The sequence below is a fragment of the Bubalus bubalis genome, chromosome 24 (assembly GCF_019923935.1).
Source record: "Bubalus bubalis isolate 160015118507 breed Murrah chromosome 24, NDDB_SH_1, whole genome shotgun sequence".
Lineage (NCBI taxonomy): Eukaryota > Metazoa > Chordata > Mammalia > Artiodactyla > Bovidae > Bubalus > Bubalus bubalis.
Window position 1 is genome coordinate 25,725,650 of NC_059180.1, and position 24,057 is coordinate 25,749,706.

The window sequence follows — 24,057 nt, forward strand, 5'->3', positions numbered from 1 at the left end:
AGGCTATGGTTTTTCCAGTAGTCGTATATGGATGTGAGAGTTGGACTGTGAAGAAAGCTGAGCACCAAAGAATTGATGCTTTTGAACTGTGGTGTTGGAGAAGACTCTTGAGAGTCCCTTGGACTGCCAGGAGATCCAACCAGTCCATCCTAAAGGAGATCAGTCCTGAATATTCATTGGAAGGACTGATGTTGAAGCTGAAACTCCAATACTTTGGCCACCTCATGCGAAGTACTGACTCATTAGAAAAGACCCTGGTGCTGGGAAAGATTGAAGGCAGGAGGAGAAGGGGACAACAGAGGATGAGGTGGTTGGATGGCATCACTGACTCAATGGACAGGAGTTTGAGTAAACTCTGGGAGTTGGTGATGGGCAGGGAAGCCTGGTGTGCTGCAGTCCATGGGGTTGCAAAGAGTTGGATACAACTGAGCAACTGAACTATGTTTTCTTAATGTGTTATGAGTGATTTTTGGCAACCACATCATTTTTCTTGACCTATTAAAAAAAAAAAAAGTGATGATTTGTTTATGCTTTGCTCACCCCTCCCCCAGTGTCAGTTTTCAGGACTTTTTAAAGATGGTTTCACACATTTCTTATAAAACACTCTGCCTTTTCATGGATTAGAGTCCCAATCTGGTTTCAAGACTTTTCCTTTTAGGATTCCTTTAGTGTTTATCTCTTGGTGGTGGTGGTGTCGCTTAGTCATGTCCAACTCTTGCAACCCCATGGACTGTGCCAGGCTCCTCTGTCCATAGGAATTCTCCAGGCAAGAATACTGGAGTGGGCTGCCATTTCCTTCTCCTTAATCTTCTCTATCCTCAGGGGTAGAGGATGAGATGGCTGGATGGCATCACTGACTCGATGGACATGAGTCTGAGTGAACTCCGGAAGTTGGTGATGGACAGGGAGGCCTGGCATGCTGCGATTCATGGGGTCGCAAAGAGTCGGACACGACTGAGCGACTGATCTCTGATCTCTATGTTTGGCATTTAGTTGAAGATTTTGGGTGGATATGAGGGGTGGGACATGCTTCTTTGTAGACTTTCAGTCTTTTTGTCCTATTCTACTAGGGAGGTCATAGAGTAAGAGATTTCCTTTCAATCTTGGCAATTTCCCAGGCTGAATGGGATGTTTCTAAAGTACTTCCAGGACTTGCTGACAAAAGAGGAAGATAAGCAATGCAAAAATGGTAGCTGAGGCAGGGTTTTATTTAAGGCTGTAAACCAACTTGTGTTAAATATAAACTTGAGAGTAAGTCAAATTAATGTGGTGCTTTAGATTCGGGAGCCTTCAGATGAACAATTATTTAGCATTAACAAAATTTTTTTGTTAAATACTGAGAATTGAATTCATATTTGTATCAAAGATTAAAAGCATACCAGATTTTATAGCTATCAGTATTCTTAATGCTTAGTAAGATATGAATTTATGCCAGATGAAGTACATAATATTTAACGTATATAAAATGGATCAGAAGTGGATTGCCTGCCTCTCTGTCAGGCAGTGCTTTTTCTGATTTTGCTTGCCATAGTGCTTTGACGCTTGTGTCAAAAATCGATGCTTTTGAACTGTGGTATTGAGAAGACTCTTGAGTCTCTTGGACTGCAAGGAGATCAAACCAGTCAATCCTAAAGGAAATCAGTCCTGAGTATTCATTGGAAGGACTGATGGTGAAGCTGAAACTCCAGTACTTTGGCCACCTGATGAGAACTGACTCATTGGAAAAGACCCTGGTGCTGGGAAAGATTGAAGGCAGGAGGCGAAGGGAACGTCAGAGGATGAGATGGTTGGATGGCATCTTCGACTTGATGGAGATAAATTTGAGCAAGCTCTGGGAGTTGGTGATGGACAGGGAAGCCTGGCATGCTGCAGGCATGCTGCAGTCCCTGGGGTCACGAAGAGTTGGACTTGACTGAGCGACTGAACTGAGTGCTTTGACTCTTTAAAATTTTTTGAAAATGAGTAGACAATATGAGTAGGTTTCTTTCTGTACTCTGCCTAGGTTAATCCTTCCCAAGCTTAAAGTTTAGACACTAAGAGAAGTTTAGTTAGTGCTAAGTACTATCTGCATTCCTCAAAACTCAAAAGAACTCTAGGGCATGTAAATTATATCTCAGTAAGTCAAACATAAAGGAAATAGTGTATTTCTTTACAGTAAAGGTATAAAAATAAGTAAAAGACCATCGGGCTTCCCAGGTGACACAGTGGTAAAGAATCTGGTAAATTCTTTACTGTTTGGTAAATTTAGACACTAACAGTCTTTGATTTCACTGGAGAGTATTCAGTGTTACATTTTTGCTTTTCCATAGAAAATGAGTGCTAAATTTGGTAGGCAATGTAAAACATGAAATATCAAATTATTAAAAATCAATGGCCTTTTGTGTGCTCAGTTGCGTCTGACTTTGTGTGACCCCATGGACTGGAGCCTACCAGGCTCCTCTGTCCATGGAATTTTCCAGTCAAGGATACTAGAGTGGGTTACCGTTTCCTCCTCCAGGGGATCTTCCTAACCCAGGGATGAAACCCACGTCTCTTTTCATCTCCTGCATTGGCATGTGGATTCTTTACCACTGTGCCACCTGGGAAGCCTGATGGTCTTTTACTTATTTTTATATCTTTACTGTAAAGAAATAATGTAAAGAAAATACTGTAAAGAAAAAAAAAATGACCACCACAATCAAGCTATCAATAGTTCCATCATCCCCTTCACTGCACACCCCCAAGTTTCCTTGTTCCCTTTTGTAGTCAACTTCTCCTAGTCCTTGATAACGACTGGTCTCCCCCCCCCCCCATAATTTTGTCTTTTCAAGAATGTTATAAATAAGTTTTGAAAAAATTATGGTAAAATACACATAAAATTTGCCATTTTACAATTCATTGGTATTAAATACATTCACAGTGTGTGCAGCCGTGACCAACATCTAGTTCCAGAGCCTCTTGTCATCCCAGATTGAAACCCAGTACCAATTAAGCAATCACTCCCAATTTTCCTCTCTTCCCAGCCCCTTGCAACCACAGATCTACTTTATTTTTGGATTTGTCTATTCTGGATATGTCATATAAATGGAATCATGTAATATGTAGCCTTTTATGTCAGACCTCTTTGACTTATATAACATTTTCAAGGGTCATCCATGTTGTAGTAGGTATGGCTGAGTAATCTTCCATTGTATAGATTTACACATTTTGTTTATCCATTCATTGTTTGATATGCATTTGAGTTTCTGCCTTTTTCTACTGTAAATAGTGTTGTGGTGGACATTGATGTGTAAGTTTTTGTTTGAACATTTTTCAGTTCTTTGGGGCATATACTTGGGAGTCAATTGGAGTCGATTTGCTGAATCATGTGGTATTTCTCCGTTTAACTTTTTGAGGAAATGCCAAACTGTTTCTGAAGTGGTTTCTAGCATTTTACATTCTCATAAGTAATGTATGAGGGCTCCAAATTTTCCACCTTTCACAACATTAGTTATTTACCATTAACAAATTTTTTGACTCTTCTGATGGGTGCTTTCTCTCTGTGGTTTTGATTTTCATTTTCCTCCAGGTGGCGCTAGTGTTAAAAGAACCCACTTGTTAATGCAGGAGACATAAGAGGCTTGGTTTCAGCCCTGAATCAGGAAGATCCCCTGGAGAAGGAAATGGCAACCCACTCCAGTGTTCTTGCCTGGGAAATCTCAAGGACAGAGAAACCTGGTGGTCTACCGTCCGTAGGGTCGCAGAGTCGGACACAATTGAAGTGATTTAGCACGCATTTGCCAGTGAAGTTGAGCAACTTTTCATGTGTTAATTGGCCGTATGTATATCTTTGGAGACATGTATCTATTCAGGTCTTTTGCCCATTTTTAAATTTGATTGTTTTCTTGCTTAGTTATAGGAGTTCTTTATATACTAGATTCTTAAGACATACATGATTTGCAAGTATTTTCTCTGGTTTTGTGAGTGGTCTTTTCACTTGATAGTATGCTTTGCACAAAAATGAGACTTGTAATATGCATTTAAGTAGATTTTAAAAATTCAGAATTCATTTAAATGTACTACTGAATCCATCCCTTTCTATTACTGAATTCTTTTTTGTATTACAAGACACAAAGTTTTTACTTAAATAATCATAATGGATTTTGATCCAAGGTCATCATCTAGTTTCCCTCCACTCTCCTTGCAGCATCATGCTGTTCTCCTTTCCCTATGAAAGGTGTGTGGTGTTAGATAATATAGTACATCTGCCTTCAATGTTGACATCTCAAACTAGCGAACAAATTGAAGCTAGTATAGAACTACTAAAGTGCAAACTAGTGTGGTACTCTGAGTGCTGTAAGAGTTTAAAGAAGGTATTGAATCATAGGATTTTTTTTTCCTCAAATCACAGTATATTTTATATTCCTAATTGGAATTGATAACTAACAGTTCTTTTCTTTCTAGATTGTAAATTAGTTCATCTTTTGGAGTTATTACTCTTAATTAGTGCTCTTGTAGAAAATAACCAAGAAAACATTGTTGATTTTTAATAGAACATATGGGAGAGGGAGTATGGGTTCTGGGTTGAATCTGGAAGAAAAATTAGTGTTGGGTTAAGTTAGGGGACTGCACTCTAAAGAGAAAGACCTTGATTGTGAGAAGAGGCAGTCATAGGAAATAATTTTTTGCTCTCTAGGCAATGGGAATACAGTGATAAGCAACACTGACAGGCTCCTGCCCTTCTGGACTTTATAGTCTCCTGGCAGAACACAGTTAAATAAGCTTCTCCAATGGGGTAAGAGTTAAGGAACTGTTAGGTTTCGGGTAGTACTTACGTAACAGGGATTCCTAGTCAGTCTCAGGGGAATCAGAAACTTTGCAAAGGAAAGCTAAAGCTTAAAGGACATTGAGAGATTAATGAGGGCCAAGGAGAAGGCTGTTCCATGCAGACAGGCTTTAGCAAGGTGACTGGGGCACTGAAAGAATGGAATGAATGGGGCACAGAATGTAAAAGGATTACAAGAGTGTGGAGAGTTAGCTGAAAAGGGAAGTAAGGTCCATAAGATGAAAATGGCAGTGGGAGGACAAAACATTTGTGTTTTATTAGAATTGTTTTTGTTGTAGTATGGGGAGAAATGGAATAGAGGTGAGAACTAGAGGTGGAAAACATACTATTAGGTAGGTGTAAATGTAATTACAGTTACAGACTGTGAATTTTAAGTCATTATAACTAGGCTCAAACACATCTTTACTTACCAAAATAGGAACCATTGCAATCAACACATTTTTGCCAATGAGACATAAATTTGTTTATTCCTGTGGTGTAAAAATTTGGGATTTGATGAACTCTTGGAAAGCATTTTCTGCTTCCTGCTGGTTGTGGAAACATTTTCCCTGCAAAAAGTTGTTGAGATGCTTGAAGAAAGTGGTAGTTGGTTGGTGAGAGGCTAGGTGAAGATGGCGGATGAGGCAAAACTTCGTAGCTTAATTCATTCAACTTTTGAAGCATTGGTTGTGCAACATGCGGTCAGATGTTGTGGAGAAGAAGTGGATCCTTTCTCTTGACCGATGCTGGCTGCAGGCATCGCAGTATTTGGTGCATCTCATCAATTTGCTGAGCATACTCTCAGATATAATCATTTTGCTGGGATTCAGAAAACTGTAGTGGATCATCCTGGCAGCAGACCACCAGGCAGTGACCATGACATTTTTTGGTGCATGTTTGGCTTTGGAAAGTGCTTTGGAGCTGTCTCTAGGTTCAGCCACTAAGCTGGTCATTGCTGGTTGTCATATAAAATTCACTTTGCATCACACGTCACAGTCCGATTGAGAAATGGTTCATTGTTGCATAGAATAAAAGATGACACTTCAAAATGACAGTTTTTTTAAATTTTTGGTCAGCTCATGCGACACCCACTTATTGAGCTTTTTCACCTTTCCAATTTGCTTCAAATGCTAAATGACCGTAGAATGGTTGATGTTGAGTTCTTTGGCAACTTCTTGTGTAGTTCTAAGAGGATCAGCTTTGATGATCTTCTCAGTGGGTCTTTGTCAACTTCTGGTGGCACTCCTCATCTTCAAGGCTCTGGTCTCCTTTGCAAAACTTTCTGAACCACTGCTGCACTGCATGTTCATTAGCAGTTCCTGAGCCAGATGTGTTGTTGATGTTGGGATGCCTCCGCTGCTCTATGGCACATTTTGAACTCGAATAAGAAAGTCACTTGGATTTGCTTTTTGTCTAACATAATTTCGCTAGTCTAAAATAAATATAAACAGCTAGTTTGTGTCTACTTTGGCCACCTGATGAAAGTATAAACTTTGGCCACCTGATGCGAAGTACTGACTCATTGGAAAAGACCCTGATGCTGGGAAAGATTGAAGGCAGGAGGAGAAGGGGACGACAGAGGATGAGATGATTGGATGGCATCACGGACTAGATGGACATGAGTTTGAGCAAGCTCCGGGAGTTGTTGATGGATTGGGAAGCCGGGTGTGCTGCAGTCCATGGGGTAGCAAAGACTCAGAAACGACTGAACAACTAAACTGAGCTGAAACAGCTAATAATAAGTAATTAGAAAAAAATCATAAAGCGGGAAATGTGCTTTAAAATGATGTATAACATAATCACATTTAAAAATGTGTTCCAATATCAAATGGCCAATTTCAACAGTGTGAAACTGCAGTTTCTTTTGTACCAACGTAATATGTCTGTCTGACCAAATAGTGCCATTTGTTGGAAAATGCCCACGTTTATTAAAGTGGGAGTTCTGGAAAGAAACGAGCCAGTTGTTGTGTTTGAGGCATTAGAACATTAAAAGTGCTTTTTTGTTTTGTTTTGTTAAACACTTGGGTATATAGATCTGGATCTCAGAGTGCACGTCTTTGATGGAGGCCTAGATTTGGGAATCGATGTCATGCAGGTGATAAGTATTGCCATCAGCATAGTTTCCAGAAGAGATGAATAGAAGGCCTGTGGTCAAGCTTTAAGAAACTCCAAGGCTTAGTGGTTTAGTAGTAGAGGCTGAGTAAGCCTTCAGAGGTGCCTGAAAAAGCAGAAGTGGAGAGATAGGAAGAACTACAGAGTATAACATTCTATAAGCCAAAGGAAGGAAAGAATCTAGTTACTTTGAATTATCAGGATCTGAGCCCGGGTTATTGTTAAGGATTTTAAAAAGAAGTTTTCATTCAGCCCACTTCATTCCTCTGTAAGGCACCTTTGTGCAGGCCATAGCCCGATCAGCCCTGTTCAGCAGCCTTGTGAAAGCCTGCTTTGAGAGGATGAGTAAAGAGCAACCTGAAATATATCTTGCTTTTAGCAACCTGGAGGTCTTAGTTGGTTTTGCCAAAAGTGATAGAACAGAAGTTGGATTGGTGTAGACAGAGGAGCTAATAGAGGTCAAGAAACAATATGGGGAGGAGAGACAATTCTGTTCGACTGCAAAGAGCAAAGGTAGATTGGTTGGTTGGAGGGATGTGGGATTGATGGAGTTTTTGTGTGTGTGTGTGTGTGTGTGTTTAATTTGTTTTTATATTTTTAAGTGGGAAATATTGGAAAATTTTACATGTTTAAGAAGATTCAGTTTGGTGGAAAAGGTAGAGTCCACAGGAGAAAGATTATTTGAAAAGTTACGAGAAGGTAGAAATAGATGGGATCCCATAAAGTTCTAGAGTTGGGTGCGTGTGTGTTATCGTATCTTTATTTTTCCTCTTGGTCAAATAAAGAGAATGTTAGAGAAGGAAGGAGAGAAGGGAGTAGGGAATTCGGGAGAGTGTTTGGAATCTGAAGAGAATGGGGAACAGGTAGTGCGTGTGGAAGATGAACTTTGAAAGAACCTGGCAATGTGGTACTTACTGATGGATGATGGGTAATTGATAATTGGATTTATGCAGGATTAGGATTTTGCCAGGTTGCTGCTAAGTCACTTCAGTCATGTCCGACTCTGTGTGACCCCACAGACGGCAGCCCACTAGGCACCGCCGGCGCCCCCCCCCTCCCCGCACCCCGGTCCCCGGGATTCTCCAGGCAAGAACACTGGAGTGGGTTGCCATTCCCTTCTCCAATGCATGAAAGTGAAAAGTGAAAGTGAAGTCGCTCAGTCGTGTCTGACCCTCAGCAACCCCATGGACTGCAGCCTTCCATGTGCCTCCGTCCATGGGATTTTCGAGGCAAGAGTACTGGGGTGGGGTGCCATTGCCTTCTCCTTTGCCAGGTTGGTGTGAGGAAAATATTAAGGGAAGTTAAAGGAAGAGTTACTGAAATGAAAGACCATGAAATCTAAACTGATTAAAGAAGGAAGTTCAAAAGAAGGTACTTGGATTGGGAAAAGTAGAGAAAGTCACAGGAATTAAAGTTATTAAAAACTTTTATAGTGGTACAGAGAAAATGTGAATAGAAAGTTGTCAAAAGCAGTGCAAGTCATTGGGGGTATTGAGCAAGATGAACTGAAAAACTTATGGGATTTGAAAGACAAGTAACCACCAGTGGCAGTTGCTACTTTGGCAGGAACCATTTCTGTGGAGCCCTTTGGAGCATTCAGGGTGTGACTCTGGGTTTCAGCAAGTTGAAAAGTAAGTGAAGGCAAGGATGATGATTTTTTACCCAGAGGTTTGGCTGTGAAAAGTCTTATCTATACAATTAGCTTTAGAAGGAGAAAGAGAGCTGAGGGTGGGTTTTTTTTTTTTTTTTTTTTTTTTTTTTGTTGATGATGTGATGAGCAGTAGGAAAGTTGGAGATGCAAGGCATAGCTCAGAAGATAGGGGAATGTATGGATCCAGAGGGTTCTGTAGATAGGAGGTTTACTTGTTCCATTGTGTGAGTGTGATGGGAAGAAAGGCTCTGTGTGAGACCCAGGTAAACTTGTGGATTGTTGGAAGGAGGTTGGCAGGCAGTGGTGGAGTGTTGAAGAACTTGGACTGAGTTTGCATTCTTACTCTGCCTTTAATTAGCTAATTAGCTGTGCTGCTTTAGGTCACTCATGGAATCTTTATCAGTGGTAGTACTGGGGGAAAGAGAAAGGTGCAGAAAGTTTGACAGCTATTTTGGAAAAGCAGAACCCCAGCCAGGGAGTCATGGGCCGCATTGAAGACTCAGTTGCAGGCAGAGGGCTACATAGGAGTGGCGTATTCAGCAACGTTTACGCTGAAGACAGTATAGATGCACATGAAGCAAAGGCTGAACTCTGATGGAGTACCTACGTGGTTACTTACTTTGTCCTTTTTGGTTAATATGGTTTAGAGGTCTGTCACATAGATGGAGTTTCAGATTCCTTGGAAGGGATATAAACTATATTGAAGTTGAAAACTATGTTTTGCTAAAGATATTACATAAAAACAAAATTTACAACCTTTTAAATTTTGTATTAGAGTATATTCAGTGATTTTAAGTATATATGCAGAGTTAGAAGGAACATGTCCATAAGACCACCCTTACTTCTGATAGCAGTTGCAAGTTTGGGGGTCCTCTAGACCACTTTTGGGTTGGATGGTTCACTAGAAGGGCTTAAAGTCTCATTGAAAGCTGTTGTACTCAAGGTTGCAGTTTATTGCGGCTAAAGGATACAGGTTAAAATCAACAAGGGTAAAGGTACATAGGCCAGAGTCTCAGTTACTTCCAAACTCACAGCTTCTCCCTGTTTCCTAGTATTGATTTGTGATAATACGTATGGAATGCTACCAAACATGGAAGCCCAGCCCAACCTTGGTGTCCAGAGTTCTCATTGGGGTCCATGATCAGTTGCTCACATGCATGAACTTAGGTTTTCAGCCCTACTAAAGGTTGAGTTGATCCATGTGATTCAAAGGCCTCACCATAAATCCCATAGTTTTACTTCCTGGTGTGACCCAGTTTCCAGGTGGACAGGGACACTCTTATTAGGCATTATATTCCAAGTGTTTAGACTTCTTCCAGCAGTTGAGGGGTAAGCTCAGGCCTGTCTTTGGGCAAGGTGAAATTCTTTACACTTTTACGGCAGTAAATATATTTTTGTATTTTGAGACTGCAAAAACTAATTAAGGTTTGATTGATATTAAAAGTTGATTACTAAAGAACCCATAAATAGGTAATTAAAATTTGGTATTTAATACTTAATTCTTATTAAGTACCTAAGGAAGTTTCATCAAGAAATATTAACTGTTAATATTTCATTATAGTAAAACTGAGGTAAACTCATTTATAATTTTTAATTTTGGCATGGTGGTTCAATTCTGTTTTATTAAATTTGAACTTAATATTTTCTCCTGTGGCATTTCATATAATGAAGTCCCTGAGCCTGCGAACTTAATTTTTTAGCCACAGATTCATATTTCAGAGCATTGTCTCTCATGTGAAAGTGTGATGTACTCAAGTCTCAGAGTTATGCATAGTTTCATATTTTCTCTTAAAAGTATGTCTGAATCCAGGTGAGTAAGAGACATCACAGGGATAACCTTGAATTTATTTTTAAAAGGTAAATTTTTAGTGGTATGAACTGTTAGTATGAAAAACAGCATATTCTGCAACTTCTTTGTGATAGTGATGCTCTCTGTCTTTGAGTGCCACTGTTTCAGAGAATTAACGCATTCCCACCTCATTGGCTTTAGTGCAGATCTCATTTCCTACTTAATCCTCACTACAATCCCTTAATAAGCCTGGTTAAAAACGACCTGAAGCAGATCATGCTCTTCCTGGAGGCACCACTAGGTGTGGTGTTTGCATCAAGTCATTTTGGGGTGCTTTATGGAGACATTTCTGATAGAGAATTCCTTGACTTCACCTTTCCAGGCTGATGCCCCCCCACCTTAGTTGCTTTTCATAATGCTTACAAGAACTGGACTATAAAACCACATTTAGGGGTGACACTATCCCTAACACTCGGTAGGTTGTTGATGTGAGATCTCAGGGCTGGGGTCAGTGAAAATGAATAATCTCTCTGATTTATTACATTTTCTGTATATTGATAATAGGTAACTAAAATGAGTGGTAACTGTATTTGCATGTGATTTGTATGTTATAGTTAACATTTAAATTCTCTTTGGTTCTAAAAATTTTTTTGCTGTCACCTCAAGCCTCTGTCCTCTAAGGCAGAGAGTGGCATTCCATCTCAGTTTTTGCTTCAGCATATGAACCCTAGAAGGCCGCAGTGCAACTAAAAGCACCTAACCCATGAATGATCTTTGCTTCATGTTTGGAAAACAAATGTTTTAACCCAGTGTCCTCACTAATATTGTAACTACTGTCTTACAGATTGACTTGATGCAAAAACATCACAAAGGCTCCATATTATACAGTATGCGATTTTTGAGGTATGAGCTTTAGAAACTTACCTCTCATGTGGCATGTACATCAGGCTTTAACTTCAGTTTAATCATTTTGGGGAATCTATGCATTTCTTTTTTTTTCCCTCTCTCTCCATAATATTTTTAGAGTATTAAAGGGGCTGTGGAGGTATTTTTGGGTCCTAGCTAGGATACTTAGTCTTAAAAATACATTTTCTTTTATCACTAAATTGAGATACTAATTCTGGCAGATGATAGTTTTTTCAGCCCTTACAACTAGCTTAACATTTATGCCTGCCTCTTTGAGATCAATCTGCATTTTCTTTTTAGCTCCCTTTGATTGCCTCATTTTAAGTGCTTATTTCCATTCTTAACAGTTTTCTATTTATTGGACTGGGATGATCCTGTTGATGCTAACTGCCTGATATTGACTTTTTGAGAACTAAGCTGTCTAGATCTTACAAAAAGAAAGATTTCATATAAATGCTGAACCATTTTGTGTCTTTGGGTTCAGAATATCTATAACTTGCATTCTGGTTAGAAGTAGTTTGATCGGTTTATATTTAAAGAACCTGGAAACCAGGGAGTTTTTAGACATTTCTGAGACAGTAGTTCTACTCTAGTGAATTTTTCATTATATTTCTGAAAACTCAAATTCTGGGGAGAAAAGTCTCTGTGTTTATTTATGTATATACTCTGTGTATATACTAATGAGATTTTATTTCTAACAAATTGGGAGATCTGTTCTGTTTTTTTGTTTGTTTAGTTTTGTATGATTCCTAAATAGAAATGGATTTCTTTTCTTGGTAGCAGTAGATTGCTTAATTTTTTCAATGAAGAAGTTAAAATCAGTTTATTGTATACTGAGTATAAAAACTTGTTTTGATTGTATTCATATGTTTATTAATGATTTATATTTATCTGTTAGACTGGAAACCTTGAGTATATTTAGTATTATGGACCTACTGCCTTTGAGTGTACCTTGTAAGCTAAGTATTTAAGAACTTGTTATCTTTCATAAGCCTTATAAAAACATCACATAATCTATAGGTATTATCCCCATTTTATGCAGCAGACATCAGAGGCTTGGAAGTTAACTTCCTTGTGCAAAGTCACATGTACCTTTCCAGTGCTGGAGCTGAGATTTGAGCCTCGATCTTTTTTTAACCCATATTCTCTATTGCTTTGTGTTTACTGCTGTGTCACCAGAAAGAGATACAAATATTTAACTCTTCATAGTAAGAGTAGTATATGTAATCTATATTAAGCATAATGGACACTAGAAATCCAGAGTATTTTAATATTTATTTAAATATTGATAAGACTTTAATTATCTTGATGTTTCAGAATTGTTTTATTCATTTGCAAGTTTCCTTTTCCAGGTTGTGTTAGGTGCCATACATACAGACAAGTTTAAAGTCTGCCCAAATCATTAAAGCTTATAGATTCTCTTATTTTTCAATTCCCTTTTAGAAATGGTATGTTATAGTTTATTATAGGTGCTCATTCAGTATGCTACTTTTAGATACATGGGGCAGGTCATTATGTAAGTTTTAAGGAGTTCTTATGCTTCATTTAGTGGTAAAGGCATTTAAATGCTTGTAGACTTACTATACTTAGAAAATATTCTCATACATTTTTTAAAAATTCCATAGATTTGATTTTTTCATATGTTGGAAGTTCTAAGCTTTGTTGAGTGAACTCTGAATGTTTGAAGAATATACTGCATTATGGAACCTTAGTTATATGTTTAGTTAGTATGCTAGTGTTATGAATTTTTATCAAGTTTCAGATTCAGAGCCTCCAGTGTTCTTGCCTGGAGAATCCCAGGGACGGAAGAGCCTGGCGGGCTGCTGTCTATGGGGTCGCACAGAGTCGGACACGACTGATGCGACTTAGCAGCAGCAGCAGGAATAATTTAGACTTGTGTGCCATGGAGGTGTCCAATCTTAATTGAACCTATTTGTCTGCAGTCTATAGTGACAATGGTTGCAGTAGGTTCAGATCAGGATGTATGAGCCTATGCAACTTTTTCATATTTAGCATTCTTGTGGGTGGGGACAAGGAAAGGATGATAAACTCTAGATAAAATACACAGACACTGGGTCCTTTTTTATACATGGGGAGGGGAATGGGGTTGAGAAACAGCTAAGTTTCTGCTCTTGCCAGTGCCCTTAATGTCCTCAGATAATGTCACCAAAAAATTATAGTGCAGAAGGTGTTTTAGTAAGTACCATAAGAATAATTTATTTTTTCCCCAAGAAGGTTGTTCCTCTCCAAAGAAATATCAGTATTAGAGGAGCATTTTTCTTCATGTTTTTCATGTGTTGCCATGATACCTTATTTCTTGATAGTTGATTGAAGAAAGAATAAGGTTCATGAGAAATTACAGAGTTTAGCTTCCTATTTTACTGATAGGGCCATTGTGGCATAGAGATGATCCTTAGATAAGCATACTGATTTTACCTTGGGACTGTGCCACTTGTTTATTAATATCCAGATACCTGGGATTATTCTAGGTAGCATTTGAATTTTAAATAGATTATGGACTGCAACCTTCAACTTTATTGGATTCCTTGGATACCTTGCTTTTATTTTCCTCACTTTTTATAATTTTAATAGATATTTTTTTAATTGACTCAGTCTTTATTATTAATAGATATTGCTTATATAAAGAATATCTATTAATAATGAAGTCCTCAGTATTACCATACATTAAAATAATCTTATTTTTCAGCTGTGTTCTTTCCTAATACCCTACTGAGCATGCTTTCAGATTTCGTGCTGTAATCTATTTTGCCGCCAAATAATCAAGTTACTAATTTAGGTGAGAGAGACAGAGTGCCGCATTGCCATTAGGCAGTGGTTTAAAAATAATTTGGTAACACTTTGCTCCTGCCTGATATGTTGCCAGTGTTTTTTATTTTTATGACTGAGAAGACTAACTTTCCACTGGTTAACCTTCTTATGAGAGAAGGCGATTTAGAAACAACTATTCCTTTTATCAAGTTATGTGAAAAGAACGCTGGACCACCATGGTGACCAGCTACCTCAGTTTTCCTGAGACTAAGGGGGTTCACAGGACATGGAACTCTCAGTGCTAAAACCAGTTTAGGTGTTGAGTTGGCCACCCTATTCCTGCAAGTTATTCGTATTTCTGAATGAATCTTTAGATAGTAGAAGGGACTGAAAAGCTGGTGTTTCACCCATTTTTCCATCTCTTCCTGGTTGAAAGACTTCTTATTAGATGTTGGAGTGCTTTTGTATAGTAGCAATGAGAAGATAGAGGCTTGTATAGAAGAAAGATTTACGATTTGCGTTATCAAAATGTTTTTTTAAAGTTGTAACTTTATACCCTTCTCTCTTTGCAGAACTGATAGTGCATCAGCCGACCCAGATAATTTAAAATACTCTTCATCCAGAGATAGGGGTGGGTCTTCCTCTTATGGACTGCAGCCTTCAAATTCAGCTGTGGTGTCTCGGCAAAGGCATGATGATACCAGAATCCATGCTGACATACAGAATGACGAAAAGGGTATATATTATGTATTTCCTTATTGCCAGAGGCATGCTTTTGTGTGTGTGTGTTTTAACGTACCTACTTCTCCTTTTCTTCCTCCTTCCCTTTCTTTCCCTCTCTCCCCTTCTTTTCTTCTAATATGTTTATAATTACTAAATACAGTGCTGTTCTTGAAACATTTTTTTTGAAAGTTTACCCCTTAATTATAAATTTAAATATACTTTTTACACATGCAGTAAAATACATAAGTGCAATTTTCTTGCCCCCAAAATACAGTATTATCACTGAGGCTAAAGTCTTTCCTGACTACTGTCTCTCCTCTGGACTTCTAAAAAGTTTTCAAGTGCAAAATCTGATCTTCCACTGAAGATAACAAAATGAAATCAAGGCATGCATCACAGAGAAAGAGTAGAAGCAAAGGCTGGTTGAGCTGCAGATTGAGTCAGAAGGACCTGAACTATCAGGAATTGATGGAGTGAAACAAAGAGCCCATTGAAATAATGTAAATGTTGCTATTTTTAGGTGGCTACAGTGTCAATGGAGGATCTGGGGAAAATACTTATGGTCGGAAGTCGTTGGGGCAAGAGCTGAGGGTTAACAATGTGACCAGCCCTGAGTTTACCAGTATTCAGCATGGCAGTCGTGCGTTAGCCATCAAAGACATGAGGAAATCACAGGGTAAGACTGGGTGACCTGGGACCATCGCACATGCCTCCACTGAGACATCTCCTAAATGCCTCGTTTCCTGCCAGTGCCTTGCGCATCTGTGACTTGGTCAGCTTACTGAGTTGAGAAACATGTGTTGGTGATAATTGTTTGCATTCTTTTTCCTCTCAACTGTTCCCTAACATAAATTCCTACCAGAAAGGTTTTTAATACTTTTAAAAATAATTATCTTAAAATTAGGAGACTGGATAAGATTTTTAAGAAAGGATTTTCCTGGTTACAGTAGATATTGGACATATAGTGTATAATAGACTCTTCTGCTGCAAGTCCTTCAACTCTAGGGTGAGGGTAGGCCCCTAGAGTTCTATTTGACTCTAATAAAGGGACTGGGCCCTTTTCTAAAGTTAAACACACAGTTACTGCTTCTTGCTTTACAACACAAGCCTCATTGAATGGGTAAAGTGTCTTGAACGTTCATAGGATTAGAGGTAATGGTCTTTTTTCTGAAAGAGAAATTTATTTTATTGGTAAAGCTGATTAAGAAGTCAAGATTTCTGATTTATACTCTTTGTTGGATATAATTACTGTTTGGACCATTTTTTCCCAGTGAGGGGGGTGTGTGTGTGTGTTGTGTATCTTGGTGAACATTTTTGTATAGAGCTTTTTTTATTTTGCATGCCGCTTTAAAAAAAAGTGATTTCTTTTAGATAAAATTTTCTAAAGTGGAATGACTAAGTCATAGGCTGAAATTATCTCTTAAAAGTATTTGAAGTCTTTTTTTTCCATTGTTCAAATTTTTAAAAATTTAAATTTATTTTAATTGGAGGCTAATTACAATTCATTGTTCAAATATTTTTAAAATTTAAATTTATTTATTTTAATTGAAGGCTAATTACTTTACAGTGGTATTTGAAGTCTTAAGAGTTAGGTAAGGTAGAGTTAAGAAGTGACTCTAAAGTTAATTTAGTCTAGCTCCCCCTCGCAGGCTCAGAGTTGTACAGTTTGCTAGTGGCAGCATTGTAAATACAGCCTAGATTTCTTGACTAGTAACCTAAAGACATTTTAGCAGTCATCCTTGCTGACTCTATAGGCTAAGGCTTTTTAAAAAATCTTCCTTCTCTCAGATGTTACAATTTCTTTATTATCACTTTTCCTTTCATTCCTTAGAAATGGAACTGTCAGACCGTTTAATGTGGTTTGTGTTAATGTACATTCATTAATTATGATGAATTGCACAGTTGAAAATTTAAAAAGAAAAATTTAACACTTTATTTAAAGCCATCTTGGTTAGTAGTATTCAACATTGTTTGAGCATTCCTGCTTGTTCTTGTCATTAAAAAAGGGAAGAGAAGTTTTGATTTGCCACTTTCCTTGTGGCGGCATGCCTTGCACATGATAGGTAGTAATTTTTGTTGAACTGAATGTGTGATTGAAGTTCACCAAACCTTTGTCCTAGGAAACTGATGATGTAACAAGAGGCTCCCTTCCAATGGGAGACCTAGGTGAGAAAGAGAAGCATGTAATCTCTTTCTGGCTGATAGTGACTTTATCTCTAAACCTGTTGAAGTTTCTTACCTGTGCTCTTTACCTGGATGTTGAAAACGGTTTGGAACAGATCTGAAGAGAATAATTTCTAAGCCTTTCTTTTTTCTCTGTCAGTTAGTTCTCTGGAATGAGGTGTCTGTGTAGGTTTATCTTTTTGGGGGGTCTGCTGTGTGCCTGGCAGTCTACTGGGGCTGGGTTTACAGTGATGAACAGAAATGTTACGGCTGGGCTTCCCTGGTGGCTCAGTGGTAAAGAATCCACCTGCCAGTGCAGGAGACATGGATTTGATCCTTGGTCTGGGAAGATTGCACGTGCTGTGGAGCAACTAAGCCCTTGTGCCACAACTGCTGAGCCTGTGCTCTAGAGCCTGGGAGCCGCAAGTACTGAGCCCATGTGGAGCCCACATGCCACAGTGACTGAAACTTGTGCCCCTAGAGCCCAAGCTCTACACCGAGAGGCCACTGTAACGAGAAGCCCACACACCACAGCTCGAGAGTCGCCTCTGCTCTCCGAAACCAGAGAAAAAGCCCCTGTGGCAGCAAAGACCCAGCACAGCCAAAAATAAATAGTTATAAAAAAAATGTTATAGGACTTAACATTCCTTGAGCTTTGTTTTAATTGTCTGGTTTACTGTGATTATTAATATACTTTAAAATATTTGGGATACTAAGTTTCTGTGCTGATTCATCCTCAATGTTGATGTTCACAGAGCGATCGATGTCTTATTCTGATGAGTCTCGACTGTCGAATCTTCTTCGGAGGATCACCCGGGAAGATGACAGAGACCGAAGACTGGCTACTGTTAAGCAGTTGAAAGAATTTATTCAGCAACCAGAAAATAAGCTGGTCAGTATAGTATGTTTGGAAATATTGATCAGTTTTACATATCCTTAGTACACTAGATAACGTTATCTGAAGTAGTTTAAGAAGGGAAAAGGTTTGCTTCTAAGGAAAAATAATAGGGAATTCCAGATTATTTGGCCTATATTATGATCATCTTGAACTTAATACCCTTAATGTGTAACTTAGCCACAAATGTTGGATCCGTGTTGGTTCCTTCTGTGATAAAGTATTTTTGACCTTTTACATATTTATTCTGTTGTCCTTGGAACTTTTTTATCCTGTGTTCTGGGACAGAATATCTCTCTGTTTTCATAAGTGAAACTGGAGTAGGAGGTACATAATTTGCTCATGGGTAAGTTTGGCCAGGGCTAAATAAATGGAAAAACTCTTTAAAGTACAGGAGGGAGTTCCCTGGTGGCTTAATGGTTAGGATTCTGGGCTTTCATTGCCTTGACCTGAGTTTAGTCCCTGGTTAGGGAACTGAGATTCTGCAAGCTACTTGGCCTGGCCAGAAAAAAAGAATAAAGTACAGGAGCAGTTACAAATTTCTTTGCCCTACAACTAAGTCTACTACTGTTAAAAACATGATACAGAACAGGAGGCAGTTTAATGAAAATGGTGTAGTGAGTCAAATGACATTTGGTTCAAAGCAGGTTTCCTCCAGGCCCCCCTGCCTGATTTTATTATGAAAAATTTCAAATACACAGTAAATTGAAAGAATTTTACAGTGAATATCATAGCATCTAAATTCTGTCATTAACACTTTAACACTTTATGACTTTATCATGTATGTCTCTACCTCTTCTTCTATCCATCAGTTCACCTTTTGTTCTAAAAATGCATTTCAGAGTAAATAAAAGAGTTGTTGGTTTTTTCCCCCATTGATGATCATGGCTGTATATTTCCTATGGGCAAATTTCTTTCAGAATCTGAAAGGAAACTTATGACCCTCCTGATATAATTGGGACCTGGGAATAATAAGAAAAGTAAGGTGTGGTCCAGTTACAATTTGGAGGGAACCAGAAGTAAGAAAAAGTACATAACGTTATTCTTAAAAGTATAGAAATCTGAAGTTTTTATTAAATTTTTTTTAAGGTGCTAGTTAAGCAGTTGGATAATATCTTGGCTGCTGTACATGATGTGCTTAATGAAAGGTAAGTAAGAGAAATTTAAAAAGTATACAGGAAGATAAACTTATTGACTTCATTTATAACATATTGAATGTTTCACTGGGTTCTCTTGGCATCTTTTTTTGTGTTAAAGTATTTAAACCTTAATTACCACTGAAATAGAATCCAGGTAGGTTACAGTCTGTGGGGGTGCAGAGAGTCAGACAGGACTTAGCAAATGAGCACACACACACACAAATGGAACCCACTTGAAAGGGAGAGCCATTCTTTTTTTTTAATTTGTCAACATGACTAAATAATTGAGCACTGACTTGTAGAATGACATAAACTCTGAATGCAAGCGTGAATGCATCCAATTAACTTCTGTAAACTAGAGCATTTTGAAACTGCTTAGAGAGTAGAGGTGAAAGGGTGTGTCCTTTGGGCAACAGTGGATTAAAGCCATCTAGTCTCCAGGGCTGCTGGGGTTCCCCAGAGGTGTGCAGTCATTTCTTCATATGGTGATTCCCAAAGACTTGCAGTGTTAGAAAGCATCCAAAACTCATCTCAGTACGTCATGAATCTTATTGCTTTTGGATGGTTTTATTTTGTATAGTTACTCATTAATATAATACTTAAATCAGTGTTAATCTTCTAAGTTTATTATATTTAACTATTACTGTTCCCTATTTTATAGTCCTCAGATACTGAATATTAGGGCTTCCCTGGTGGCTCAGAGGTTAAAGCCTCTGCCTGCAATGCAGTAGACCTGGGTTCGATCCCTGGATTGGGAAGATCCCCCGGAGTAGGAAATGGCAACCCACTCCAGTATTCTTGCCTGGAAAATCCCATGGACGGAGGAGCCTGGTAGGCTACCGTCCATGGGGTCGCAAAGAGTTGGACACTACTGAGCGACTTCATTTTGATCATTTGTTGCTGCCTTTTTCTATGAATCAGTTAGTATAGTTTGAGATGGAATTCAAAGTGTGAATTTTAGTTTATTTAAACCTTTCTTTACTATTTGTAAATAATCGATTCTAAAATAAAAGAAAATTTAAAGTTTTAACAAAGTTACCATAGGAGAGAGAAGATAAAATACTTAGAATGGATAAAACTTAAACCTTTTGTGTAGTCTGAATAAAAATTAAATCATTTAACGCATTCTGTTGTAAGATAGGTTATTCTTGTCATCTTTGAAAGCTTAAGCCTCTTGTGTATTTTGTTTGTTTTGTTTTGTTTGCATTAAAATAAACAGTAGCAAATTGCTTCAGGAGTTGAGACAGGAGGGAGCTTGTTGTCTTGGCCTTCTTTGTGCATCTCTGAGCTATGAGGCTGAGAAGATCTTCAAATGGATTTTTAGCAAATTTAGCTCATCTGCAAAAGATGAAGTTAAACTCCTCTACTTATGTGCCACCTACAAAGCACTAGAGACTGTAGGAGAAAAGAAAGCCTTTTCATCTGTAATGCAGGTAAGAATATGGAAGATGGGGAGTGATGATGTGCTTGGGAAGAACGGTGTCTTTAACACATCTTTTGGTGGAGTGCTTGAAGAAAGGAATCTTAGGGTAGGGGTTATCTACTGATAGTACATGTAATGTAAATAAAATGCCTCTTTCTGAATGTGAGTAAAGAATATAAAGAATACACTTTATAGGTAGATTTAAAATAAGTTACTTAAAATTTTATGTCTTTACTTTTTAGAAGCTTTCTTTTGAATTTGCCTAGTACTAGAATCATTTACAGATTTAGACATTGGAGCTGCATGAGGAAAGCCAGGTCAAAGGGGGCTTCACATTTTTTGAGGGAGATAAAAATTAAACATCACAACTTACTTTGGGTTTTTTTTAGGTTTGATAATATGTTAAAAATTATTATTCCAAGTTATATAAAATAATAGTGTATCTGAATTATTAAAAGATAATTCCCAATTTAATTTAGAGCCAAGTTATAAATAATTCAGTTTTTGTTGTTTAAAAATTTAGAATTTGATGGTTTTGGAATATTTGATATCTTTATTTTTACTTTTCCTAAAAAGTTGATTTTGTGTTTTATTTTGGCCAATTAGTTAAAAAAAAAAATGAGAAATCTATTCTGTCTTAAAATTTTTATTTTCCCTTAATTGTAGAGGTTATGAAAAGAATTTGGGAAAAGATTTAGAAAATTATTTGTAACTAACCAGCATAACACCTAATTTGACTTATTCTGCATACAGTTTATATAGTGGATGCTTCCCTGGTTATTTATTTTGAAAAATTTTCAATCCACAGGTAAACAGATTGGCTAGTACAGTAAACACCCATATATCTTTTACCTAGATTTGTCACTTATTAATATTTTGCTCCAGTTTTTACACACATGCACACACAGACATGATTTTATATTAAAGCATTTGAAAATAAATTACATCATGATGGTTTACCCTGTGATACTTGAGCATACATATACATCTCCAGAGATTAAGGCTAATCTTCTACATAACAACAATATTATAATCATAGCTAAGAAAATTAGTTCTGTTGCATAATAAAATCCATGTTCAAATCGTGCTGTTGCCACTGAGATGTCTTTTGTCTTACTCAGGATTCGATCAAGATTCATGTTTTTGATGAATCTTTAATCTCTTGAAGATGGTGGTGTGCCTCTTTAATCTTTCTTAAGCGTAACAATTTGCTGCACTTTTTTTGTCCCCCTTTTGTAGAATGTTCTACATCTTGGGCTTGTCTGATTATTCCTTGCTGGTTAGATTCAGTTCAAACAGTTTAGTCATGAATACTTCATGGGTTCATACTTAGCTTTGTGTCACGCTAGCAGGTACATAACTTGAGATTCACATACCTCATAGATGAAGAGTTTCATTGCTTAGTTAAGGTGAAGACCAACCAGATTTTTCCTTTGTGAAGGTTTGTTTTTCTCCCTTTGTAAGTAGTCAGTAATCTGTACATAATACCATGAGACCTTCTGAATATCCTGTTTTTCATAATATTTTACTTGATTTTAGCATTCATTCATATGCTGTGCATTGTATAGATTATAGTACTAGCTATTGCAAAATGGTGGTTTTCTCATTCTAGCATTTTTTCTATATTTATAACTTAATTCTTTTATAGAGAAGAGCCTTCGTTTGGAGGAAAGAATGGGTTTTAACAAAAAATTCAGCTGCAAAATACTCTATAAGTAGTATGCCATATGTTTATTTAATATATATATGCACATGTATAGTGGTAACATAATATGTCATTCTTGTGTTGGAGCCATGCTAATCTTCTCTAAATCATTCCAGTTTGAAGCAAGTGTTTATATCTTAAAGTATAAACTGTACAACATTTGCTCTATCTTTTGAATTTTAAAATCATATATCTTAGTTTTTGTTCTTGAAATTTTAATCACACCCATAATATTGAAGAAAGCACTTAGGAACAGAGTAAACATGTTACTTAGAAATATGTTAACAGACGTTAAAGACGGGAAAAACAGTATTTGTTTTCAGCCTTTAATATCTTAGTAGATTGAAATGCTTTCAAATTTTTTGGAAACTAAAACTACAGAGTTTATTTTCTCTGGTGTCATAGTCAGTTTTGGCTATGTCACTATTAAATAATGAAGCTAATTTGCTTGTTTTATACCTATTTTATTAAATGTTCATGGTTTGTAATTTTTATTTTTCAGCTTGTAATGACCAGCCTGCAGTCCATTCTTGAAAATGTGGATACACCAGAATTACTTTGCAAGTGTGTTAAGTGCATTCTTTTGGTAGCTCGATGTTACCCTCATATTTTCAGCACAAATTTTAGGGTGAGTTCCCCGACTCCCTCTTTTCATATGATGGGGTGAGGGATTGGCTGCGTATATGAGGAATTGAGAAATTAGATAGAAAACAAAGTTTCTGCTCCTTTGAGTATAGTCAGTTTTAAGGGCCAGGATTGAATGATACAGTAATGCAGTTTTATAAAAAATACCATCTGTACTTGCCAACACTAGTGCCTTAAGATACTTAAATATTTCATCAATGTCACTAACAAAGGTCCATTATTCTCCTGCCCTGTCCCTCTCACCCCCCTCTTAAGTTAGTATGATCTCAAGTAGGTAGGACATAAGATGTTCTAGAATCGCTTACTCTTATATGGTCCACAGGTGGAATAGCAATAAGACCTTAAAATGATTAGTCCCCTTTTCTTTGTCTCCATCCAGGATACAGTTGATATATTAGTTGGATGGCATATAGATCATACTCAGAAACCTTCACTTACACAACAGGTGTCTGGTGAGTCACTCAGGATATACCAGTTATTTAAATATTGTGGGAAGGAGTGTTGGTTCCTCAAAGACCAGCTGTTAATACTAGTTCTTTTGATAATAGAAGAAAAATAATTACTTCAGAGAATATTTTGATGAAGATTACTTGTTAGCTACCTTTATCTTTTCAAAGGAAAAGTGTGTACTTTTGTAGTAAGTAGGGAGAGTAAATGCAGATTGTAGTGTTGCACCTATGACTTGTCTCAAGTCATTTGTTGCATGTGTTGGTTGGAAGAGAACCATAGTGGCAGTACTCTGAAGGGTAGAATGGAAGGAACATCCTGGATATTTATGATTTTTTTTGTTTTTCTAGTGATTAAACAGTCAAACAAATGGATTAATTTGGATGATTGTCATAAATTGTGGGAAAAAGCCACCTTTTTTTTCAAGTTAAATGAATGACTAGTAGGACTCACTTGAACTTGTTCCAGGTGCTGTAGTTTTTCATAGCTTGTTTGGTACAATAAAGTTCTGAAGTTAAGATACACAGGTAAGAATAGTTCTCTCAGTTCCACTGGCGAGTGGTCCCATTTCTCCCCCGGAGATGAAGGTATACTTTCAGTGGCCAGGTGTGGCCCTGGAGGAGAAAACCAGTGTGGTCTTAGATTGGGGCAGTATAGTCTCAGCCATGTGTGTAGTGACAGTATGGATATTAAATCTACTTAAAAAAAAAAAAAAAGGACAGATTTTAATTTCTGTAGCATTTTTATTTCTGCAGCATTAAAAGAGGTAGCTGTTAATCATTAGTATATTTAATAGTTCATGGGGATTTCCCTGGTGTCCAGTGGTTAGAACTCTGCACTTCCACAGGGCAAAGAGGAATGGGAGAGTGGTTTGATCCTTGGTGTGGGAACTAAGATCCCATAAGCC

General features: G+C 37.5%; 1 protein-coding gene and 1 non-coding gene across 3 annotated transcripts in view; one reads left to right on the forward strand and one right to left on the reverse strand.

The window, feature by feature from the left end:
* The window catches only part of SMG1 (SMG1 nonsense mediated mRNA decay associated PI3K related kinase), a 99,185-nt gene that overhangs the window by 12,444 nt on the left and 62,684 nt on the right, over positions 1-24,057 (forward strand). Inside the window, exons 2-9 of one of the 2 annotated variants that reach the window (XM_044935754.1) lie at positions 11,180-11,238; positions 14,583-14,746; positions 15,254-15,409; positions 17,652-17,788; positions 18,881-18,939; positions 20,150-20,363; positions 22,561-22,686; positions 23,083-23,155. In XM_044935754.1, coding sequence (XP_044791689.1) covers positions 11,189-11,238; positions 14,583-14,746; positions 15,254-15,409; positions 17,652-17,788; positions 18,881-18,939; positions 20,150-20,363; positions 22,561-22,686; positions 23,083-23,155 — 979 coding nt within the window. In that variant the 5' untranslated portion in view covers positions 11,180-11,188. The remainder of the gene's footprint in view (positions 1-11,179; positions 11,239-14,582; positions 14,747-15,253; positions 15,410-17,651; positions 17,789-18,880; positions 18,940-20,149; positions 20,364-22,560; positions 22,687-23,082; positions 23,156-24,057) is intronic. The other variant, XM_006047005.3, reaches the window with a different exon arrangement.
* Positions 22,098-22,208, reverse strand: LOC112581918. The gene has a single exon (XR_003106591.1). It is a non-coding gene; the product is annotated as a U6 spliceosomal RNA (small nuclear RNA).